This window comes from Rhinolophus sinicus, chromosome X (assembly GCF_036562045.2).
Source record: "Rhinolophus sinicus isolate RSC01 chromosome X, ASM3656204v1, whole genome shotgun sequence".
Taxonomy (NCBI): Eukaryota; Metazoa; Chordata; class Mammalia; order Chiroptera; family Rhinolophidae; genus Rhinolophus; species Rhinolophus sinicus.
Genome location: NC_133768.1, coordinates 107,674,401 through 107,693,331, shown reverse-complemented (window position 1 = coordinate 107,693,331; position 18,931 = coordinate 107,674,401). Strand labels below are relative to the sequence as shown.

The window sequence follows — 18,931 nt, the reverse complement described above, 5'->3', positions numbered from 1 at the left end:
AACAGTAAGACTGCACTGTCACACATAGCACCCGTGGTTCCCAGCTCTGTCTTGCATCTGAGCTATTGCAAGAAAGTCTGCAGCCGAGGATAAGGGAGGTCAGGAAGAATTCGAGCAGGACAAGTTATTGGGTCTTTCTGAAATCCAAGAGATTGTATACAGAGCTATTTGTGGAATCCTCCAAAAGTCCAAGCTTGAGGGATTCTGAAGAGGAATAACAGGCCGTGGTGAAGGAAAATAGAATATAAGAAGCTGAGGAAGAAATAGGAATAAAACAATGTCCATCTCAATTCCCTGGAGTCATTGGATAGTTCCATTGACCATTTTGGGCCTCTGAACAGTTGGGCCATTACTTCACTCACTAGCACGGGTAGCTGTTTCATTGTCATGGGGTGTCTGGAGGTGAACGGGTCTGTAGATAGAAGCAAGATACAAGGGATGACAAAACACAAGGGACAACAAACGACTTCAATTCCACAAGTCTTGTCCAATAGGCATCCATTTTGGAGAGAAATTTCTTCCTGTAGAGCACCTGCGCATGTCTTCCGATAGCAGAACCTACTTGTTTGATCAGTTTGTTTTCTTCATTAAGTAAATTATAGCCACACCTAAATAAACCCTTCCAGCTAATGAGGCCCTCCTGTAAAATTTACCATGTACCAATTTCTACTGTATGTCATCACAATCACACAGGGAAAGATTCATAAAGGAATGAGATGGTACAATTTATATAAAAAATAGATTAATTCAATGTGAACAGTTATAAGCTTTGATTGTCCCCTAGGTAAGAAAATAAGTTATGTTTAATGACTCCAAAAGATATGTAGAATATTTATAGTAGTTACAGAAATAATAGAATTCAGGTTACAAATAACATTCAGCTTCTTCTAATAATATAAACTATATATTGCATAGCAACATCTATATCTATCTATCTATCATCTATCTAGAGAGAGGGGAGGAAAAGGGGAGGGAAGTTCATTGCATGTACTCTCACGAGATGTCACTTCTCTTTAAAGGTTTATCATATGCTTCCTGACTGCCGTAAGATAACTTTTAATGGAAAGCAACATTTTAAAATTCAAAGCTTCACCTCATAATTCAGAGGAACTCTGTTGAATCTCTTCTGGCAGCTAATCTTTCCAGTAACCAAATATTATGGCATCTTGGGGATAGATATTTTGCATGAGGTACTTACAAGCTGAGTTTATCACAAGGTACACACAAGAAAGATTTTACGCGGAGTAACTATAAGGTGACTGTGGATCACATCAACATTACAAAACATGGAAGTGTCTTTAAAAATGTTGTCCTTTCCTTTTAGAAAGTTTTTATATCCTCTACTAAGTTGCCCACAAGATGCCAGAACAACCTCAGAGTGGGATAAGGGATACCAAAAGGCCCACTGACACAGTAATAGTCATTCACAATTAATGTTCATGTACAAGGTAGAGCAAAGGCAAGTCACAGAACTTTGGGTGGCGATGGAGTCTTAGCGATTGCAGGGTCCCAACTCTTCCCTGGGCTCCTTCTGTTTTCAGTAGTTAAAGAAGCCAGATCTCCGGAGAAGTTAAATGAGTTTCCAGAGATCACACAGCTAATAGTTGGTGGAAGGATTACAGCCCAGGCCTCCAGACTTGGCCCAATGGTTGGTCTAATTAATTAGTGTAACCAGTAGGAGACACCAAATGGAATTTCAGTTAGACACCTCGGAAAGTGATGACCTTCCACCCCCCTTTGGTGGGAAGGGGCAGGAAAGGCAGAGGCAGATAAAGGAGAGAAAAACAAGGCAGGCATGTCACTTTCTGTTTGTCCACTTGAGTAACCATAAATGAGTTAACACAGGCAGAGACTACACTCTTAGTCTGGGTCTCTACAATGCCAGACATCTGGATGAAAACTGAAATTCCTAGTCAAAACCCCAGATATTTACAAATACATGTTTTCATCTAAATATTGGATTGCGCATAGACAGAGCCTTAATGTAGGTAAGTAGAAAACAAAATCGCAATTCTCCATGATTGGTTGAAATACTGCCTTCAGTTGGAGGGGGACAAGGGTGGCATGTTCAGTATGCATGAAGCATTTTTTTGCGACGTTTGCTATGATGGATATTTTTAAACTCTTTCTAGCCATACATAGAATGCAGAAATTAACACAAGAATGTCTTAATTGTGCCTATTTTATATACAAAAGAATAATGAGCTAAATGGGTTGGAATGAATGCCATATTTATCCTTTAAGGGAGGAAAGACATGATGATTCACAGGCGGCAAAGCCACGCATATCGAGCCTCCTCATGAGTAGAATAAATATATCTCCTTTCATAATATTCTGCCTTCTAGTCCTCAAAGGCCCCCTAAAGGCACAAATAGAAAAGAGATGGGAAAATCAGAGACGATTCATTTTAATTTCACATACAGTAATTTTCTTTCAGGGATTATGATGCAGAGCGATGATAATGGTTTGACAACTCTGTCTAAACTTGAAAACACCCAGAATGACACTCTCGAGGTAAAGTTCCATTATAACTCTTCCCAACTTATCACACACAGCAGTGGCAGAGAGACTTGACAATACAGCCTGAGGTAAGGAGAGTCTGCCCTGGGCTTCTGAGAGCATTCTTGCATTTCATGATTCTGTGGACTGTGTACTTACTCTCTTAACCAAAAAGGAGCTTGAATTCCCTCAGCATGAAAATGACAGGAGGAAGAGGCAGGCACAAATCGTGCTAGGTGGCAAAGGTCATATTGTCTTGCTGCAGACACTCAAGAACTGATGACAACATGTTTGGAACTGAGCAAAACATTATTCTGGGTAACAGAAATGCACTTTCATTTGGGGGTTAAAAAAAAAGTGTGGGAACATGATGCATAGGCTCTCTTGCATAGAATCCTTCCTTCAGAAAAATGGATTAGTCCTTTATCTTTTCCCAGAAAGAAAGCTAAGAGTGAACTTTGATACACAACAAAAGAAAGACATACAAGAGGTAGCCTGCTATAAAAATTGGGATTCTGCTGACTCTGAAGGTGAGTTTCCACAAGTCCTGGCTAGGATGGGACCAAAGTGTTTGCCCTGCCAAGTAGGGATCATTCCTCAGAGTGATCGAAAACTGGGATACGGTGTCTCTTTTGTTTCAGGTGTCCCAGGCGTGTGTGATAACTGTATTCTTACAAAGTTATGTGTAAAGTAAACGATCAGTCAATTTCCACTTTTTCATTGACTATCATTTTAAAAATGGTTTGTCTTCATTTCCAATTGATCACGCATTGATAGTTTATCCTAACAATTCAGCCCCCTGTCTCTGATGGCCCCCCATTCTCTCCATTAAGTTGTTAATGAGCTGTCAACTCTTTATATATCTTACTTAAAGAAATGTGCTCAGATTTTCTTACGCCAAGTTTTTCCTTAACTGGATATATGGTTGTTATTAATTTAATGAATTGGTGCCAAAGCACCAGACTAGGTTTTATAGGAATACACAAATGAATGAGACATAAATCACTCTAATTCAGGCCTGAGTACAAAAAGCAAGTACAAAGTCCTGCAGGAATGTGGCGGACAAAATTTTACCTTTGACTATAGGATCTGGAAACGTTTTTCAGAAGAGATGAGGATTAGTTAAGGTATATAAGAAGGGGGAGGCATTTCAGAGAGGGAACAGGCCGGGTAAAAACAGGAGAATGGAACACAAGGTTCCTGAGGGTGTGTGATGGGAGACAAAGCTGATTACCAAATTGTGCTGGGGCTTAAATTCCAAGCCTAAACATCTGGCCTTGATTTTGAATGGGATGGAGACGGGTGGAAGGCTGTGCCATTACTGAACTCTTACAGGCAGATGGCACAGCTGAAGTACACCTCTAAATGTCTCCATTGCCACTGTGTTCAGGGTATTTCTATTGTAAAGGGCTTAGGGTGAAGGGTCTCTTTTGCTTAGTCAAATAAGGTCAACCCTCAGACGAGCGATTTCATTTTCACTCGCTTCGGCAATTCTTTCCTAGAACGGCATCTGTATCCATTTAATATTCTTTATACCCATCCCTTCACAAATTCTGCATCCCAGGGCATCACAAGAGATCCATTTCTTAAGGCGACTCCCACCAAAACCCCCCAATAGATGCCTTCAAGATTTTGCACCTGCAATTGGCTAATTGCCAGCATAATAGGCCACTTGAGCCTTCAAAATTAAAGATTTAGCAATAAGTGGGGAACTGCAACGATAAATGAAAGGCTGAATTCACACTTCTGATTTCTATGGCCCCGTGTATTAGGGGGTGGAAATGAAGACAGCCCGTAATGAAGTCTTAAAACAGTCCTTATGGTCACCAATGAGTCTCCTGGCAAGAGGCTCTCTGATTTAGAAATGGAGTGAAAGACCATCGGAAAATCTGGTATAATCTATAATAATTATAGCCTCAACAGGCAGCTTTGACACAAATACAGTGATTATTTTGTAACTTCTATGGACTATCAGCCCCTTCTCTTCTTCTCCCCTCCTTTTCAAGGCCCAAATTAAAGAGAAAGAGAGAGAGGGAGAGGAAAAAAAGATCACGAGGGCCACATTTTCCAGGGCCTCAAACTGCTTGGGAATTTTCGCCAATAGGCTCATAAATATTTGCACATTGCTTATCTCCTCTTACTAATCAGCAAAATTGCCTTGTCTCAAATGTCCAATTCTAGCCTCTTCCTATTACTGGGATACCACAAGGAAAATAACCAAGTCATAAATCCAGCTCTTAAAGAAGCCACAAACCTAGGACAGGTCTCACGACCAAGTCTGCCTTTCACTTTGAAAGCTTCTAGAAATGTGTTTCCTAGATGTGCAGTATCTGTCTCTAGAAGCATCCTCGTTTGCTAATATAGCTGCATATATTTGTCAACAACAGCGGTGGTAGCCAGTAGAAATGTGTATATTGGGAAAACAGCATATATTCAAGAGCTTTGGTAGAGAGTTTACTTCCTCATATTGGGGCACTGCTGGAGGAAACTACAAAGACTATGCCTTACAGAAACAGTACACAAGGAGGACAGAGGGCTTTGTTAAAGCAGTTTTGGACATATTACGCAGGTGGGAATCTCCATAGATAAGAAATCTCTTTAGACAGGCCTGGTCAGATATGTAGACTGAAGCTTAGGAAAAAGTCCCTATTATGAGAACTATAAAGGGTGTCTGTATAGATTACCACAGAACTTATATCAACTTTTGTATAGTTTTGCAGTCATAAAAATGAGCCAGTACTTCATTTTCTATAGCAGACAGAGGGGGCTTCCATGTGCAAGCTAAGCAATGAAATGTCAATATATTTAAATGGCACAAAGTGCCTGATTAATACCACAGAAAAATAAATCCCAGAACAAAAGGCCTGCAAAGCTAATCCCTATTCACACACACATTTATCAAGAAATATGTATTTAAAGCTTACTGGGCGCTAAATGCTTAGCGGAGAGCTCACCAATGTGAAAGGTATGGCCCCTGATCTCAAGATTATAATTATTTGGAGAAATAAGACCTATTGACATGTAATGATAATTAACCAAATTAGACACCCCTAACACCTACCAAATGAAAGGTATAGATTTTAACTAGTAGAGGGCTCAGAGGAGGAGAAATCCTTGGGTTTTCAAAACTCTCTACAAAAGATGGAGTAGACAAGCAAGGCTTCATGGACGCGTTGAAACCAGCACCTTGCAAGATGGAAAGGATGACAAAAGGGGCCTAGGAGATAGAGATAACACTCTGGGCTAGGAGTATACCCAGCCCACTCAGAGGCCAGTGAGTGTCTGAGCCTGTCTGAAGAAAGAGCACATTTAGGGAAGTAAAGGTAGAGAGTATGGAAAAGTACTTTGGAGACATCAAGAAAGAGATGGGATGCAGGCTGAGGAGTTCAGACTTTTCTCAAATGGCTTAGGGAAGAAGTGATTTGTGCCAAGGAGTGCTTTCAATTGAGCTGGGAATAGGATGCAAAATGGATCAAAGGGAAGTGACTACAAATAGGAAAACACTACAATTGCATTTGGGTCATGGGAGACAGTGGTGGGAGATATCAAATAACAAGTGAAAGGTCAGGTAATAAAACAAGGTGAGGTTAGAAACATCTGAGTTTCCTGTTTAGATTTGAAAAACCATGCTTCCCCGAAAATAAGACCTAGCCAGACCATCAGCTCTAATGCGTCTTTTGGAGCAAAAATTAATATAAGACCTGGTTATTTCAATATTTTAATATTACATTAAAATGAGATTTTAATATTACATTAAAATCTCATTTTAATGTAATATTACAATAAGACCGGGTCTTATGTAATATAATGTAATGTAATGTAATATAATATAATATAATATAATATAATATAATATAATATAACATAACATAATATAACATAACATAATATAATACCGGGTCTTATATAAGACCAGGTCTTATAAAACATAACATAACATAACATAACATAACATAACATAACATAACATAACATAACATAACACAACATAACACCGGGTCTTATATTAGTTTTTGCTCCAAAAGACTCATTAGAGCTGATAGTGCGGCTAGTTCTTATTTTCGGGGAAACACGGTAGCCTATCACTGTTAACCACTTTTTATTCATACAAAAACTATTTCCCAAGGTGCTTAAAGCACTTTGGGGAAAATATTCACTCAACCTCCAGGAGTGGAAGTGTTAATGGGAACATGGAGGGGCATTTCTGCCAGTCCTTTACAAATGAAGAAACTGAGGCACACGAAGGTTAATCATATGTGCAGTATGCTGAATAACGCCCCCCCAAAGATGTCCACATCGTAATGCCTGGACTCTGTGACTACGTTACCTTAGATGGCGAAATGGACTTCAAAGAGGTGATTAAGTTATGTGTCTCAATGTGGACTATCCTGGATTATCCAAGTGGCCCAATCTTATCACAGGGGTCCTTATAAGCAGGAGGCAGAGAGGCAGTCAAGGAAAGAGAAGGGCTGAGGAGATGATGGAAGCAGAGATCAGAGTGATACGGGACCAACAGCCAAGAAATGCAGGCAGCCTCTCGAAATTGGAAAAGGCCAGAAAAGGGATTCTCCCTAGAGCCTCCAGAAGGAGCCAGCCGTGCTGACCCATTTTAGACTTCTGACCACCAGAGCTGCACGATAACAGACCTGTGCTGTGTTAAGCCACTGAATAGGTGGTGTTATGTTGCAACAGCCTTAGGAAACTAGTACTGCATGTGTGTATATATAGATACGTCTCATTTTCAGAGATTGCCGTGCTAACCATTAGACCATACAACCTGACTTTTGTATTTAACTTTGACAAAGTGCAGACAAGACAGCATGACATTGAGAACCATCCAGAAGCAGCAGGCAACAAGCCAGCTTCTCCCAAGAGAGCACCTTCCAAAATTCAAATGCCTTCCTGGGAGTGTCACCTTCCAAGGCATTGCATTCTCGAAATCACAATGCTCTCAGAGAATCAGGGGCTGTCAATTTTAATAAATTAGAAAGCTACACACAAGAATGCACCATGGAAAATACTCCACTGCCTAACACAACAACTACTTACCCAGGGCCTTCCCGATCTGCCAATGTACTTGACCCTGGATGTCCAAGCTCCAGCTTTCTGTCTAACCAAAGTCACATTACGTATATAGTTATTCAATAGGCCTGTTTCCTATGTTCCCACTGGGAATGTTAGGAAGACAGGATAATAGCTGGAAAACACTGACCCAAGTAAGGAGAATTACAAAACATTGTTTTAGTAAGTTGTGGCTTTCAATGTTCACTAATACAATTCAAAGTATTGTTTCCTCCTTAACTTTATTTCCCATTGAACAAGCTCCCCGAGTTACCTTTAAGGGGAATATACTGTTTATAAGGATAAATAAAATATATGAAAAATGTATGTGATTCTAACTGTTAATACAGTGGACTGTGCAAAGGCTGGTAATGACCAGTCGAGGCCAGCGTCAGTCCGTGTGGAGGTAACGTGATGCTATTTCCCAAATGCCAGGTTGTAGCCATGTCATGTTAGCCACTAGAAAGGCAGGGGGAATGGCAGCACTTCACATGGGGGCATAGGTCTCCCGCTGATTCCATAAATCACTCATCTCGAAGACTGCAAAAGAAACAGCTACACACCTTTAATGTGGACTGCTATGGCTCCCTCAAAATGAAGGGGAAAAACAGAAAAGGGATGTCCAACTTGGTCTGCCCTCACTAAATGCTAATTATTTGCCTTTTTGTTAGCTATCTGCTTTTGTTTGTTTGTTTGGAGAGGAAATCCATGAAAACATAGACATCATCTGACATGGAATATTGGGAGGGCAGAGACCACCAAGACCAATTAGAAGGAACCCTGAAGTAGTATTCGGGCACCCTAGACTCTATCAGTGAATTGGCCATTAACACAAGTCACGAAAATGATCTACAAACACACCGTTTTTACCACCTGTCACTCAATGCCAAGTGATTTACAATTAGGATTATTAATGGCAGGGAAATAAGCAACAGTGATAATCACAATGCACCCATACAGATACTAGCCCCTCCTCCCTCTCTCTAATGCCTAATTCTTAAAACAAGCCTACTTTACAGAAAAGGGAAGTGAGGTTCAGCAAGGTTTGTATCAATACACTCACTCTACACCTTCATAAAGACAAGCTGGGTGTGGGAGGGGCAAAGGGCAGGCCATGGAGCCCGGAGGAAAACCTCGTCCTCTGGGCTGGAGGCTGCCTTTCCACAGAAGCAGGGAAAGATGGGATTTGGTGACAGCGTGGGTTGGCTGAGCCGTACCATAACAGGACATACGAGTCACCAGGGCCATATCCTATGACTCTGTGTCAGAGTACAGGCATTGACAGGGATTGTGTTCTTTCTTCCCTCATTCCAATGTGTACAGATTGAGTCGGGAAGTGTGTGGGGGGAAGAGAGGGACAAGATGGCAAGGGAAGTTCTTTGGCAGCTCTGCTTCAACAAGAATTAAAGTGCAGAAAAGAAGGAATACTGCCATAAAACTCCCCAAATTTAGACTTGGTTTTGGATCAAAAGCTAAGGAAATAGTGAGAACCCCTTATAATCCAGCCAGTCATTACATACACCAATTCAGATGGAACGCAGATCAAATAGTATGCCAGAAACATACCCAAGTATATTCAGAGCTTAATATAACCCAACTAGCATTTAAGGCAGGTGTTAATACTATTCCCCAAACCACATTTCCACAGTATTTCAAATATTTATAGCTTGTTATAAATTACACCAAGGCCACATATCAAAGAATGAAAATCACCCATGTTAAATTAATCAGAGATTTTAGAAAATTATACATTGCACATGGCTGAGTATAATCCATTTAATGTTTCAATGTCATGGAACATTTGCTTTATAAATAAAATATGAAAGTGATTAAGATCCTACAGACCCTCAGGAATATTGCAAATCTATATGAGACCCCCTAAGCCCTGGACTTGTATCTCTGGATTTGGGTGAGTGGAGAAAAATAAAAAAATCATGCAACTGAACTAGATCTCGCTAGTTGGTGATGCTCCAGAGGAAAGTCAATGTCAGCGTGGGGAAAAGTGAAATTCAATATCCCAGCTCCTAATACTCTGATTTCCTGCAGCAGAATTCAAATTTTACCCTCAGCTCCGTAAGCTCAGTTGCCACTCTCCTTTAATGGAAACTTAAGTGCACATTGAAGGCTGGATTTGGCTCAAAGACTTTCACGTTGCATGAAACGTTCCTGTTGTTAAAAGCACCGGTGCACATATATGCCATTACAAATTAAGATTGAATTTCAGGACAAGAATGTACGAGATCAGACAATTATGTTTGCGAACTCATCCTAGAAAAAGTGCCACATACCTCATTGCTGAATATCACTACAGTCACCTTCGAAGTACTCCCCTTGGGAAGCTATTCACCGACGCCAGCGCCTAGTCCACCCTTCAAAGCAATTTTGGAACTCTTTTTCTGGAATGGCCATCAGAGCTGTCGTCGTATTACCCTTGATGTCCTGAATGTCATCAAAATGTCTTCCTTTCAATATTTTCTTTATCTTTGGGGAAAGAAAGAAGTCATTGGGGGCCAGATCAGGTGAGTACAGAGGGTGTTCCAACACAGTTATTTGTTTCCTGGCTAAAAACTCCCTCACAGACAGTGCCGTGTGAGCTGGTGCATTGTCACGGTGCAAGAGCCATGAATTGCTGGTGAAAAGTTCCGGTCATCTCACTTTTTCATGCAGCCTTTTCAACAGTTCCAAATGGTAACTTTGGTGAACAGTTTGTTCAGTTTGTACAAATTCATAATGAATAATCCCTCTGATATCCAAAAAGGTTAGCAACATTGTTGCAACAAGTTCGCCAACTTCATTAGCAGACCTCGTAAAATGCAGACTTCAGAGATGTCTGCAGATGAGTTTAAAATATTTCACCAACTCCCCTTCCGAAACAAACAAACAAACAAACAAACAAACAAACAAATCTTCGCCTCCTCAAGAGCCAGTCACTTTCCCAAAAGTCACCAGGTAGCCACAATTTCCCACTGATTGTGAAGAAGCCATTGCGTATCTGTGCTTCTTGGATTTCAAGACACCCTTCCCATTCCTTTCTAGATAGGTACCGCATGGTTTGTATTTCTTTTAAGAAAAACTAATTTAAATTAATTTTGCTTTGAGAAGCTATTAGCAGCTTTATCACACCATCTGGACAAATTCATTGACACACTGGAGCATGTCAAAATCAGAGCTGTGAATCCTGGAATAAGCCTTGCCAGACATATGTATAATCCGATAACCAACCATGGCTTTGCTGTCAACTTTTCTAATCAAATACTAGAGAGAGAGAGAGAGAGAGAGAGAGAGAGAGATCAGTGCTGACAAAGGACCCTTTTTCATGGGTCATATTCTATCCTGAACCTCAGTAAAGAAACAAGGCTAGATCATAACTTTTGTATGTTGACTTCCAGTGTGCATAATACAATTGCCTCTTTACAGGATATATCAAATATTCCCTTTTCACAGGAGTTCTGAAAATAGCAAGGCATCACCAACTTCTTACAAGTCTCATGCTATCATTCCTATTGGAATGGAGGATTGGAAACATTTTGAGTCCAAGCCCTCTTCCAGGTCTTACCAGATAGCAAGGGTCTACGGGGCACATTACCAGTGTACAATATATCTAAAGGGAAAGAAACGGCGCAGATTTTTAGAACCATTTAAGAAATTTCCTTATAATAAAATACAAAAGAAAGTTTCCATGCTATAAACTTATTGACAGGAATCAGATGATAAAAGAAACAGTTGGCAGTAGGTCACATACCCATGACTCACAGAGCATTCCTCCAGGATTTGTATAGAGTGCTGTGTGCAAAGAACCTGGGTTTTAGACTCTGGAAGATTTGGGTGAAAGATTCATTTACTAGCTGAGTGAGCATTGGGGACAGTTACTCTACCTCTCTGAGATTCTGTTTCTTCATCTTGACGAACTCAGCACATAGTAGGACTTAAATGTTTTTCTTTACCTCATGACTCTAAATATGATACTTGGCACATGAAGCCAAATACTTATCACGGTCTTAAGACAATAGAGCTGTGTAATGCCCAGAAACAAGGTCAAGTGCCCCCAGAGTCGATGCTTTAATAAAAACGAGAACAAGTTATTTATTTCACTCTCATTAACTCAGGCCTAAATTGGGAAAAAACTCATTTATGTGGCATTGTATCAAACAGAAACCTCTGTTAATTGGCACTTTTGTGTGTGTCTCTTATGTTGTACAATAATTGGATGTTTGTAATCGTGACCCGGAGGTACTACAAAATCCAGAAGCATCTCCTGAATCATCAGATTCAGTTGTATCCAATGCAGTTTCAGTATTAACTGATTGCAAACCAGTAATCCTCATATGGTATAGAAACTGAAAAATCTGCCATAGAACACATGTCTTAGTCTGCTAGGGTTGCTACACCAACAGACCACAGACTGGGTGACTTAAACAACACACATTTCTCACAGTTCTGGAGGCCAGGAAGTCCAAGATCAGGGGGACGGCATGGTCTAGTTCTGGTCTGGTCACTTTTCAGGGCCTGGCGAAGCTTCCTAAATCAAATGATGTCAATTTTGGCAACATGTCTTTTTCTAGGAAATTATCAAGTTTATCTAAGTTTTCAACTTTTGCATAGATGTCTGAAAAGGTAGTCTTTTGTGAATTTTCAAATTTCTTTATTTTCAAATGGATATTTCTTCCTCCTCTCTTCTTATGTTGTGGAGTTTTGCTTTCTTTTTCTTTTTTTCTTTTTTAATAAGTCAGCTAGTGGTTTCTCTATTTGCAATAATTTTTAAAAACACAGGATTTCCATTATTGATTAGACCTACTTTTTTGTTCTCTATGTCATTATTTTCCATTTTTATCTTCAGCAGTTCCTGCCTTGTGCTTGCTTTTGTTGTACGATGTTGTTCTTTTCTACGTTTTTGATCTGGGTATTTTCCCACTTACTTCCAGTTTTTCATTTTTATTGGTAAAAGTGTTCAGTGCAATTAATTTTCCTCTGATCATTTTTTAAAAATGTATCCCATAGATTCATATATGCAGTGTTTCTATTTCCATCTTTTAATCTATAATTTCAGTTTGCATTTCCTTTTTCATGCAGAAGTTGTTTACTTGGACCTTCTAAAATTTCTAGATAAAAGTGACATTCTAGTTTTGATTTTCTTAGCGATTTCTTTTTTTACAATTTTTTTTATTTTCCAATTACAGTTGACATACAATATTATATTAGTTTCAGGTGTACAATGTAGTGATTAGATATTTACATAATTTACAAAGTGATCACTTCTATAAATCTAGTACCCATCTGACACCATACATAGTGATTGCAATATTATTGACTATATTCCCTATGCTGTTCTTTACATCCCCATGACTATTTTGTAACTACCAATTTGTACTTCTTAATCCCTTCAACCATCCCCTCCTAGCTGGCAACCATCAAAATGTTCTCTGTATGTATGACTTTGTTTCTGTTTGTTTGTTTATTTATTTTGTTTTTTAGATTCCACATATAAGTGAAATCATATGGTATTTATCTTTCTAGTTTTATTACACTGTGATTGGCAAATGCTATTTGTACTATTTCTACTTTATGAAAATGATTGATACTTGCTTTGTGACCTAATATAGAGTCAATTTTTGTGAATCGTTCATTGTATAGAAAGTGAAACTTTATACTTATCAATTGAGGAAACCCCCCTTCCAAGAAACAGAATAAAGCAGAAGAAAACTGTAAGCCAATGCTGTAAGAGGATTGAATCTAATCAAAAAGAATATTCTCAGAAAGGCTTTTGAAGATATGAAAAATCACCTTGAATCAGAAACACAAAAATTAACAAGAAAACCAGAAAGGAATAATAAGTGAGTTGAGGAAATACAGGAAAGAAATGGAAAAAATAAAATTATCTGAAAAATGAAGAATAAATTACAAGGTGCACAAGGGAGAATAGATTCAAATAAAAATGTAATAAGAGACATTGAATAAAGGTAGGAAAACAACCAAGAAAATGAAAATGACAGAAAAAAAATAAAAAGGATCAGAGAGAAAGTAGTGTAAATGGAAGGAAGTCAAAGAAGAAATAATATTCGTATTACTGGAGACCCTGGAAAAGAAAAACAAAATGCTGGAACAAAAAATGTTTAAAATCATAATATATGAAAATGTTCCCCAAATACTCAAACACCCAAATCAAGTCATTGGAAGGGCTCAGCTTAAGTACATACGGTAGTAAAACTATTAGATTTGAAAGATGAAGTCAAAACTCGCAAGTCCTCCAAACTAAAAACATCAAATAACTTGCAACGGCAAGGGAATGAGATGGACGTCAGAGTTTACAAAATCAAGCCAAATGTAGAGCAGCAGTTTTTTTAAAAAATCAATGAAAGTTGCTAGATTTTATATCTAGCCAGTCTATTACTCAAATATCAAGGCCATAGGAAAAACAGAAAATTTCAGCATACAAAACCTTAGGGAATTCTACACTCCTCAGCTCTTTCTGAAGTTTTTCTCATTTCCCTTTGCTCACTGCAAACCCTGATATCAGACCAGGGCTTGGGCAGAAACATGAGATCATGCATTGGGATTTGGTAATCTTGCCCGTTTTGCTCACACTTTTGGCGTTCTCTATCTTCAATTTATGCTGACCATTTGGTTTTGCATAGAATTTAGTTTTCTTGTGTTGTGATTTCTTATGGTTTGTGGGGGGAAATCTTTCAAGATAGTCAGCTATGCTGCTGATGTTGCCTTCTGCTAACCGGAATTTCTGACTTGACTAACATATCAAATCAGAAATTTCACATTTGGGGGGAAGTCCCCATCAGTTATTTAATAAAAACTTACACAAACTTCCAAAGTTGTTTGTCTTCTAACATTCCTTTGTAACTATCTTGTCAACACTTATTTCTGATGCACTGTGCTAAGTAAGCATTTTACCAGCATTAGTTCATACACATTCCATTAAAAGAAAATCTATGAAGTAGCAACCCTTTTACAGATGAGGAATGTGAGGCATAAAGAAGCAGAGTAACTTGCTCAAGGATCAAAACAAAGTCTTCCTTTCTCTGTCTGACTTATGTAACTTAGCATACTATAACATTCTCTAGGTCCATCTATATCGTTGCAAATGGTAAGACTGCATTCTTCTTTATGGCCGAGTAATACTCCATTGTATAAATATACCCGTTTCTTAATCCACACGGGATATGGAGTCCAGCATAGGGAATACAGTCAGTGGAATTGTAACAGCTACATACGATATCAGAGGGTTAGCAGATTGGGAGAGGGGGGCTGTCACTTTGTGAGGGGTGTAAATGTCTAACTATTACATTGTTTTGTACACCTGAAACTAATACAAAAAAGAGAGAGAGAGAAAAAAAAAAATCCAATGTGTGTTGAATGAAAAAATGGAAAAACAAAACAAAACTAAGGCTGCTCCATTCCAAAGTTGGAGCTCTTCACTAAAACTCTATATTGCCCATTTCTCCTTCATTCTCTTCTCATTATATGCCCTCAACAGCCCTGATTCCTCAGGTTCACTCAGCCCCATAAGCAACTTTCATCTGTCTGTCTCCAAATTGTGTTCCCTTTCCCTCCATCTATAATTCCATGACTCTGGTCCAAGCCAGAATCAACTGTCACCTGGACAATTGCCATTATCACTTCCCCGCTTCCACAGCACCACACCACTTCCAATCCATTCTCCACACAGAAGCCTGAGCAAATTTTTATTAATAAAACACAAATCAAATCTTGTCACTGCCTGACTTAAACTCTCCAGTGGCTTCCCACTGCACTCAGAATGAAATATATCTGTCCCTGCCTGCTTCTTGCCTTTCTAACTGCATCTCATGTCACTCTCCGACTTCATTACTCTCTTCATGTCAATACTGACCTCTTTTCTCTTCCTCAAACTTGCCAAGCTCATTCATACCTCGGAGCCTTTGCATTTGCTGTAGAATTAGCACAAAATACTCTTCTCCAGGTTCTTTCTTCAGGTCTCCACTCAAATGACGCCTCCCCTCAAAGACCATTCCTGAGCACCCCCTCAAAGGCAGTGCCCCAACTCTACCATTTCATCCGATCCCTCCCCATCTCATTAGCCAATGCATTGAAACAGTGTGTCATGGGCATCTGAGATATTGGAATTTTTAAGGCATTTTGATGGCTTATTGGACTTAAAGACAATCAACTGTCCTTGGGAATTTACAATATATAGATTTCAAGTACAAAAGTCATTACCTTAAGAAGTTCCTGCTCTCTAATTGGAAGGGGAAAAAAGAGATGCCTATAATATATGCACACACACTTTATGCTGAATGCCAAGTGAGGGCCACAGAAGTTCAATGCCAAGGGAGTTTCAAGAGCTGGGGAATCCTAAAGGAACTTGAATTGAAAACTGATCTTGAAGGATGGGAAAGGGTTAGAAACCTTTTTTATTGGGTTTTTGTTTCTTACAGGTGCATTTGGGGTAAACCCATTGGAGACTGACATACTTTTATGCCATATTCTTGTTCAGTGTAAACTCTTCTCCAACTCTCAGATATTTTAGTAACTTCAGAAAGTCTGCCCTCACTGGGGTACAGTATTAAAACACGAAGCAGACAGCTTGCTCAATAGTACCCCTAGTGGTCTCAGAGAGTACTTTCAGCTTCTTAAGCTGCCTCATTTCCCAGGCAGGGAGTAGCTTCACAATTCCGAGAATATGATTCATTAGCAATATATGTGCTACATCTATAATTACAATTAGTACTTAAGTAGCAAGTTATTCCCACAGAGCATAACAATGACAATAAAAAGATAAAATATTTTCAAAGATTTTTTTTTTTTAATTGCGCAGTCAAAATCTGTTTGGTGGAGGCTCATCGTAGTAACCAACTCTCCGGGGGTTGGCAGGAGTTTAGGGGTGGCAGACACAAAGAGAGAGAGGCAGATAAATTCCCAGGAATGGCAGTTGAGGAACATGTAAGAGACTGTTCCGGCACATTGGGAGAAAAGTTGAATTGTCAACAAACATTTCCTACACCTGATATCTTCTGTATGGGGAGCTGCACATTTAATAAAGAAGCAGCTGCCACTACTGAACGATTAATCAATACTGGTAAGCTGACATCCTAAGAACTGCTGAACGGAAGCTTTTCTTTCCCTCCTGCATTTACAAATAAAGTGCTCACTATTTGACTAAAGCCTGTCGACTTGACTGGAAAATATCAGAGTCCTATTTAAATGACATTTGCAACGAATGCGATTTCCTTCTGGCCACCGTTCCTTATCGCTAATAATAACATCAGACTAGTGGATTTAGGCCAGCAGAGGAGCAATGCCTATTCTGATGCTTTCTTACAGCAAGCAGCCCTTTCCATCTGTCTCACCAAGCCTTCCTGCTTACCTGTTTAAGCCAATGAGAAATTTCTAAATGGTACTTCATTGATACCACATGGGATATCTATCTAAAAATCTTTGTGTTGCTAAGCTCCATATGAGACTTTATCAAGTCTGCTTAGCCTTGAAAGATCAAAATATCTGTAATGTTTACAGGTGCAAAAATTTCTCTATATAATCTCACCAAATGTGGATGGATAGCAGCAATGAAAACAAACACACAATCACATTTCAACTCACAGAGCTTTTCAAATGACCTTCACTCAACAGTTAGGTTTTATCTGTCATCATGTCAACTCATCAAATATAATGAAGTTTTATATTTTAGAGAATGATAAAGTTATGGTGGTTGATTGCTTGTGGGGGGAAAAATTCATCGCCAAACACACATGTATGCACACTTAGGTGATTATAGGTGAAGATGCCTTTATTATTTTTTAACGTGAATTATGCACATTTGAAGAATGCACACGATATAAAATCTAAATGCCAGGTCTCCCAAGAACAAAGCTAAGTAATTCTAAAACTCTATTATAAATAACTACATTTAATTTCCTTTTTCAGTGTTTGGCACTTTCAAAGCCCTTTTACAATTCATACCTACGCTACTTATGTTAATAATTGGCATTTCCTCTTCGTAATACATAATATAAGCCTGAGTACTGCTGTGACCCTGAGATAAGCCAGGAGACCAGTATACTCAGTATAAAGCCAATGTTTCCAGATCACATTGATCACCTCTCTCTTGTGCCTATTTTGTTTTTCAGTAAAGTCTTGCTCATTCTTAACCCTGACCAAAAACTGTTTCTATGTGATAGAGAACCAACCCCACGCCAAGCAGAGCCACTTGGAGCCAAATGGTTTGGCTTGATCGAACCATATGGCTTGAATTGAATGTTTAGCAAGGTTAAAAGTGAGACTGTTCTTCTCAAAAGCAGCACTTACTGACACTTGAACAAAAAACCCTGGGCCTGGTGTCCAACTGTTTTACCTACGTATTTTTCAATACATCACAATGTTAACAAAGTTGCATTAAAAACACAATATAAGCAATGGAAGGATGCTTTTATGGAAGGGATGCACTCCATTGTCAATTTATGCATGTCATAAAGTCAGTAATGTATCCTGCATATGACACAATTTATCTTCATTTCACAGGGTCACAATAAGTACACGGCTCCATTTCCTTCAGGAAGCCCATGGATGCTAAACCAGGCAGCCTCATTTTGAAACAAACCTGGGCCAATTTGGATGAATATCTTCGAGAATCAACAGCTATCTAAGTTCTGTGCCATTGTTCTAGAGTTAAAATAGAAAAAAACACTTTTGAGAAAGCCCTGATTATTTTAGCCCAAAAAAGGGGAGGAGGTAACATGAAATGAAATAAATCTGATCATTTTAGGTGTAACTCGGATAGAGTGACTTTTCATAATAGAAAATAAAGCTTAATGAACACACAATGGGATTTATAGATGACATAATACAGAATTGTACACCTGACATCTATGTAACTTTACTAACCATTGTCACCCCAATAAACTTTAATTTAAAAAAAAAAGAAAAAGAAGCTTAGTTGGTCCAAATAAAGATTACAAGTTATCTCTCTACAGTTAACAAGAAGGAAATCATTCTGAAAAATAAACAAACAGCATGCCACCAGACACCCTTGTGGAAGGTAAGTTTGTCAACCATTAGGTGTTCGGCTGTACTCTGTTGTTTAGAAGCTGCTAAGGAGAGTGGTGGGATTTTGTTTGTTTGTTTGGATTTTCTTTTGTGTGACCCCTGCTCTAACCCCATTATTGTTCCTAAATGAAGAACTAACTCTTCTGGTGGTTGGAGTGAATGTAGATTTCCCACACCATGCAGCATGCAGGCGGGGATAGAGCAAGTAATGCCATGGGGCAGTGCCACCCAAGGGAGCAGGACTTCTCACCCTGCCAGTTAGCCCTGGCACAGGAAGGATATTGGTCATTTTGCTTTGTTTTTGTTTGTGTGGGCTTGATTTTTCTTTTTCGTTCCCTTT

The 18,931-nt window shown here is 39.0% G+C and overlaps 1 protein-coding gene across 5 annotated transcripts in view; it reads right to left on the bottom strand.

Annotated features, from left to right (window-relative positions):
* Nucleotides 1-18,931, bottom strand: part of AFF2 (ALF transcription elongation factor 2) — a 473,113-nt gene that overhangs the window by 358,320 nt on the left and 95,862 nt on the right. The window contains exon 2 of one of the 5 annotated variants that reach the window (XM_074323510.1): nt 9,849-10,041. The exons of the other annotated variants lie outside the window; for them this stretch is intronic. Within the exon in view, the coding sequence (XP_074179611.1) occupies nt 9,849-9,853 (5 nt within the window). The 5' untranslated portion in view covers nt 9,854-10,041. The remainder of the gene's footprint in view (nt 1-9,848; nt 10,042-18,931) is intronic. 5 annotated transcript variants of the gene reach the window in all.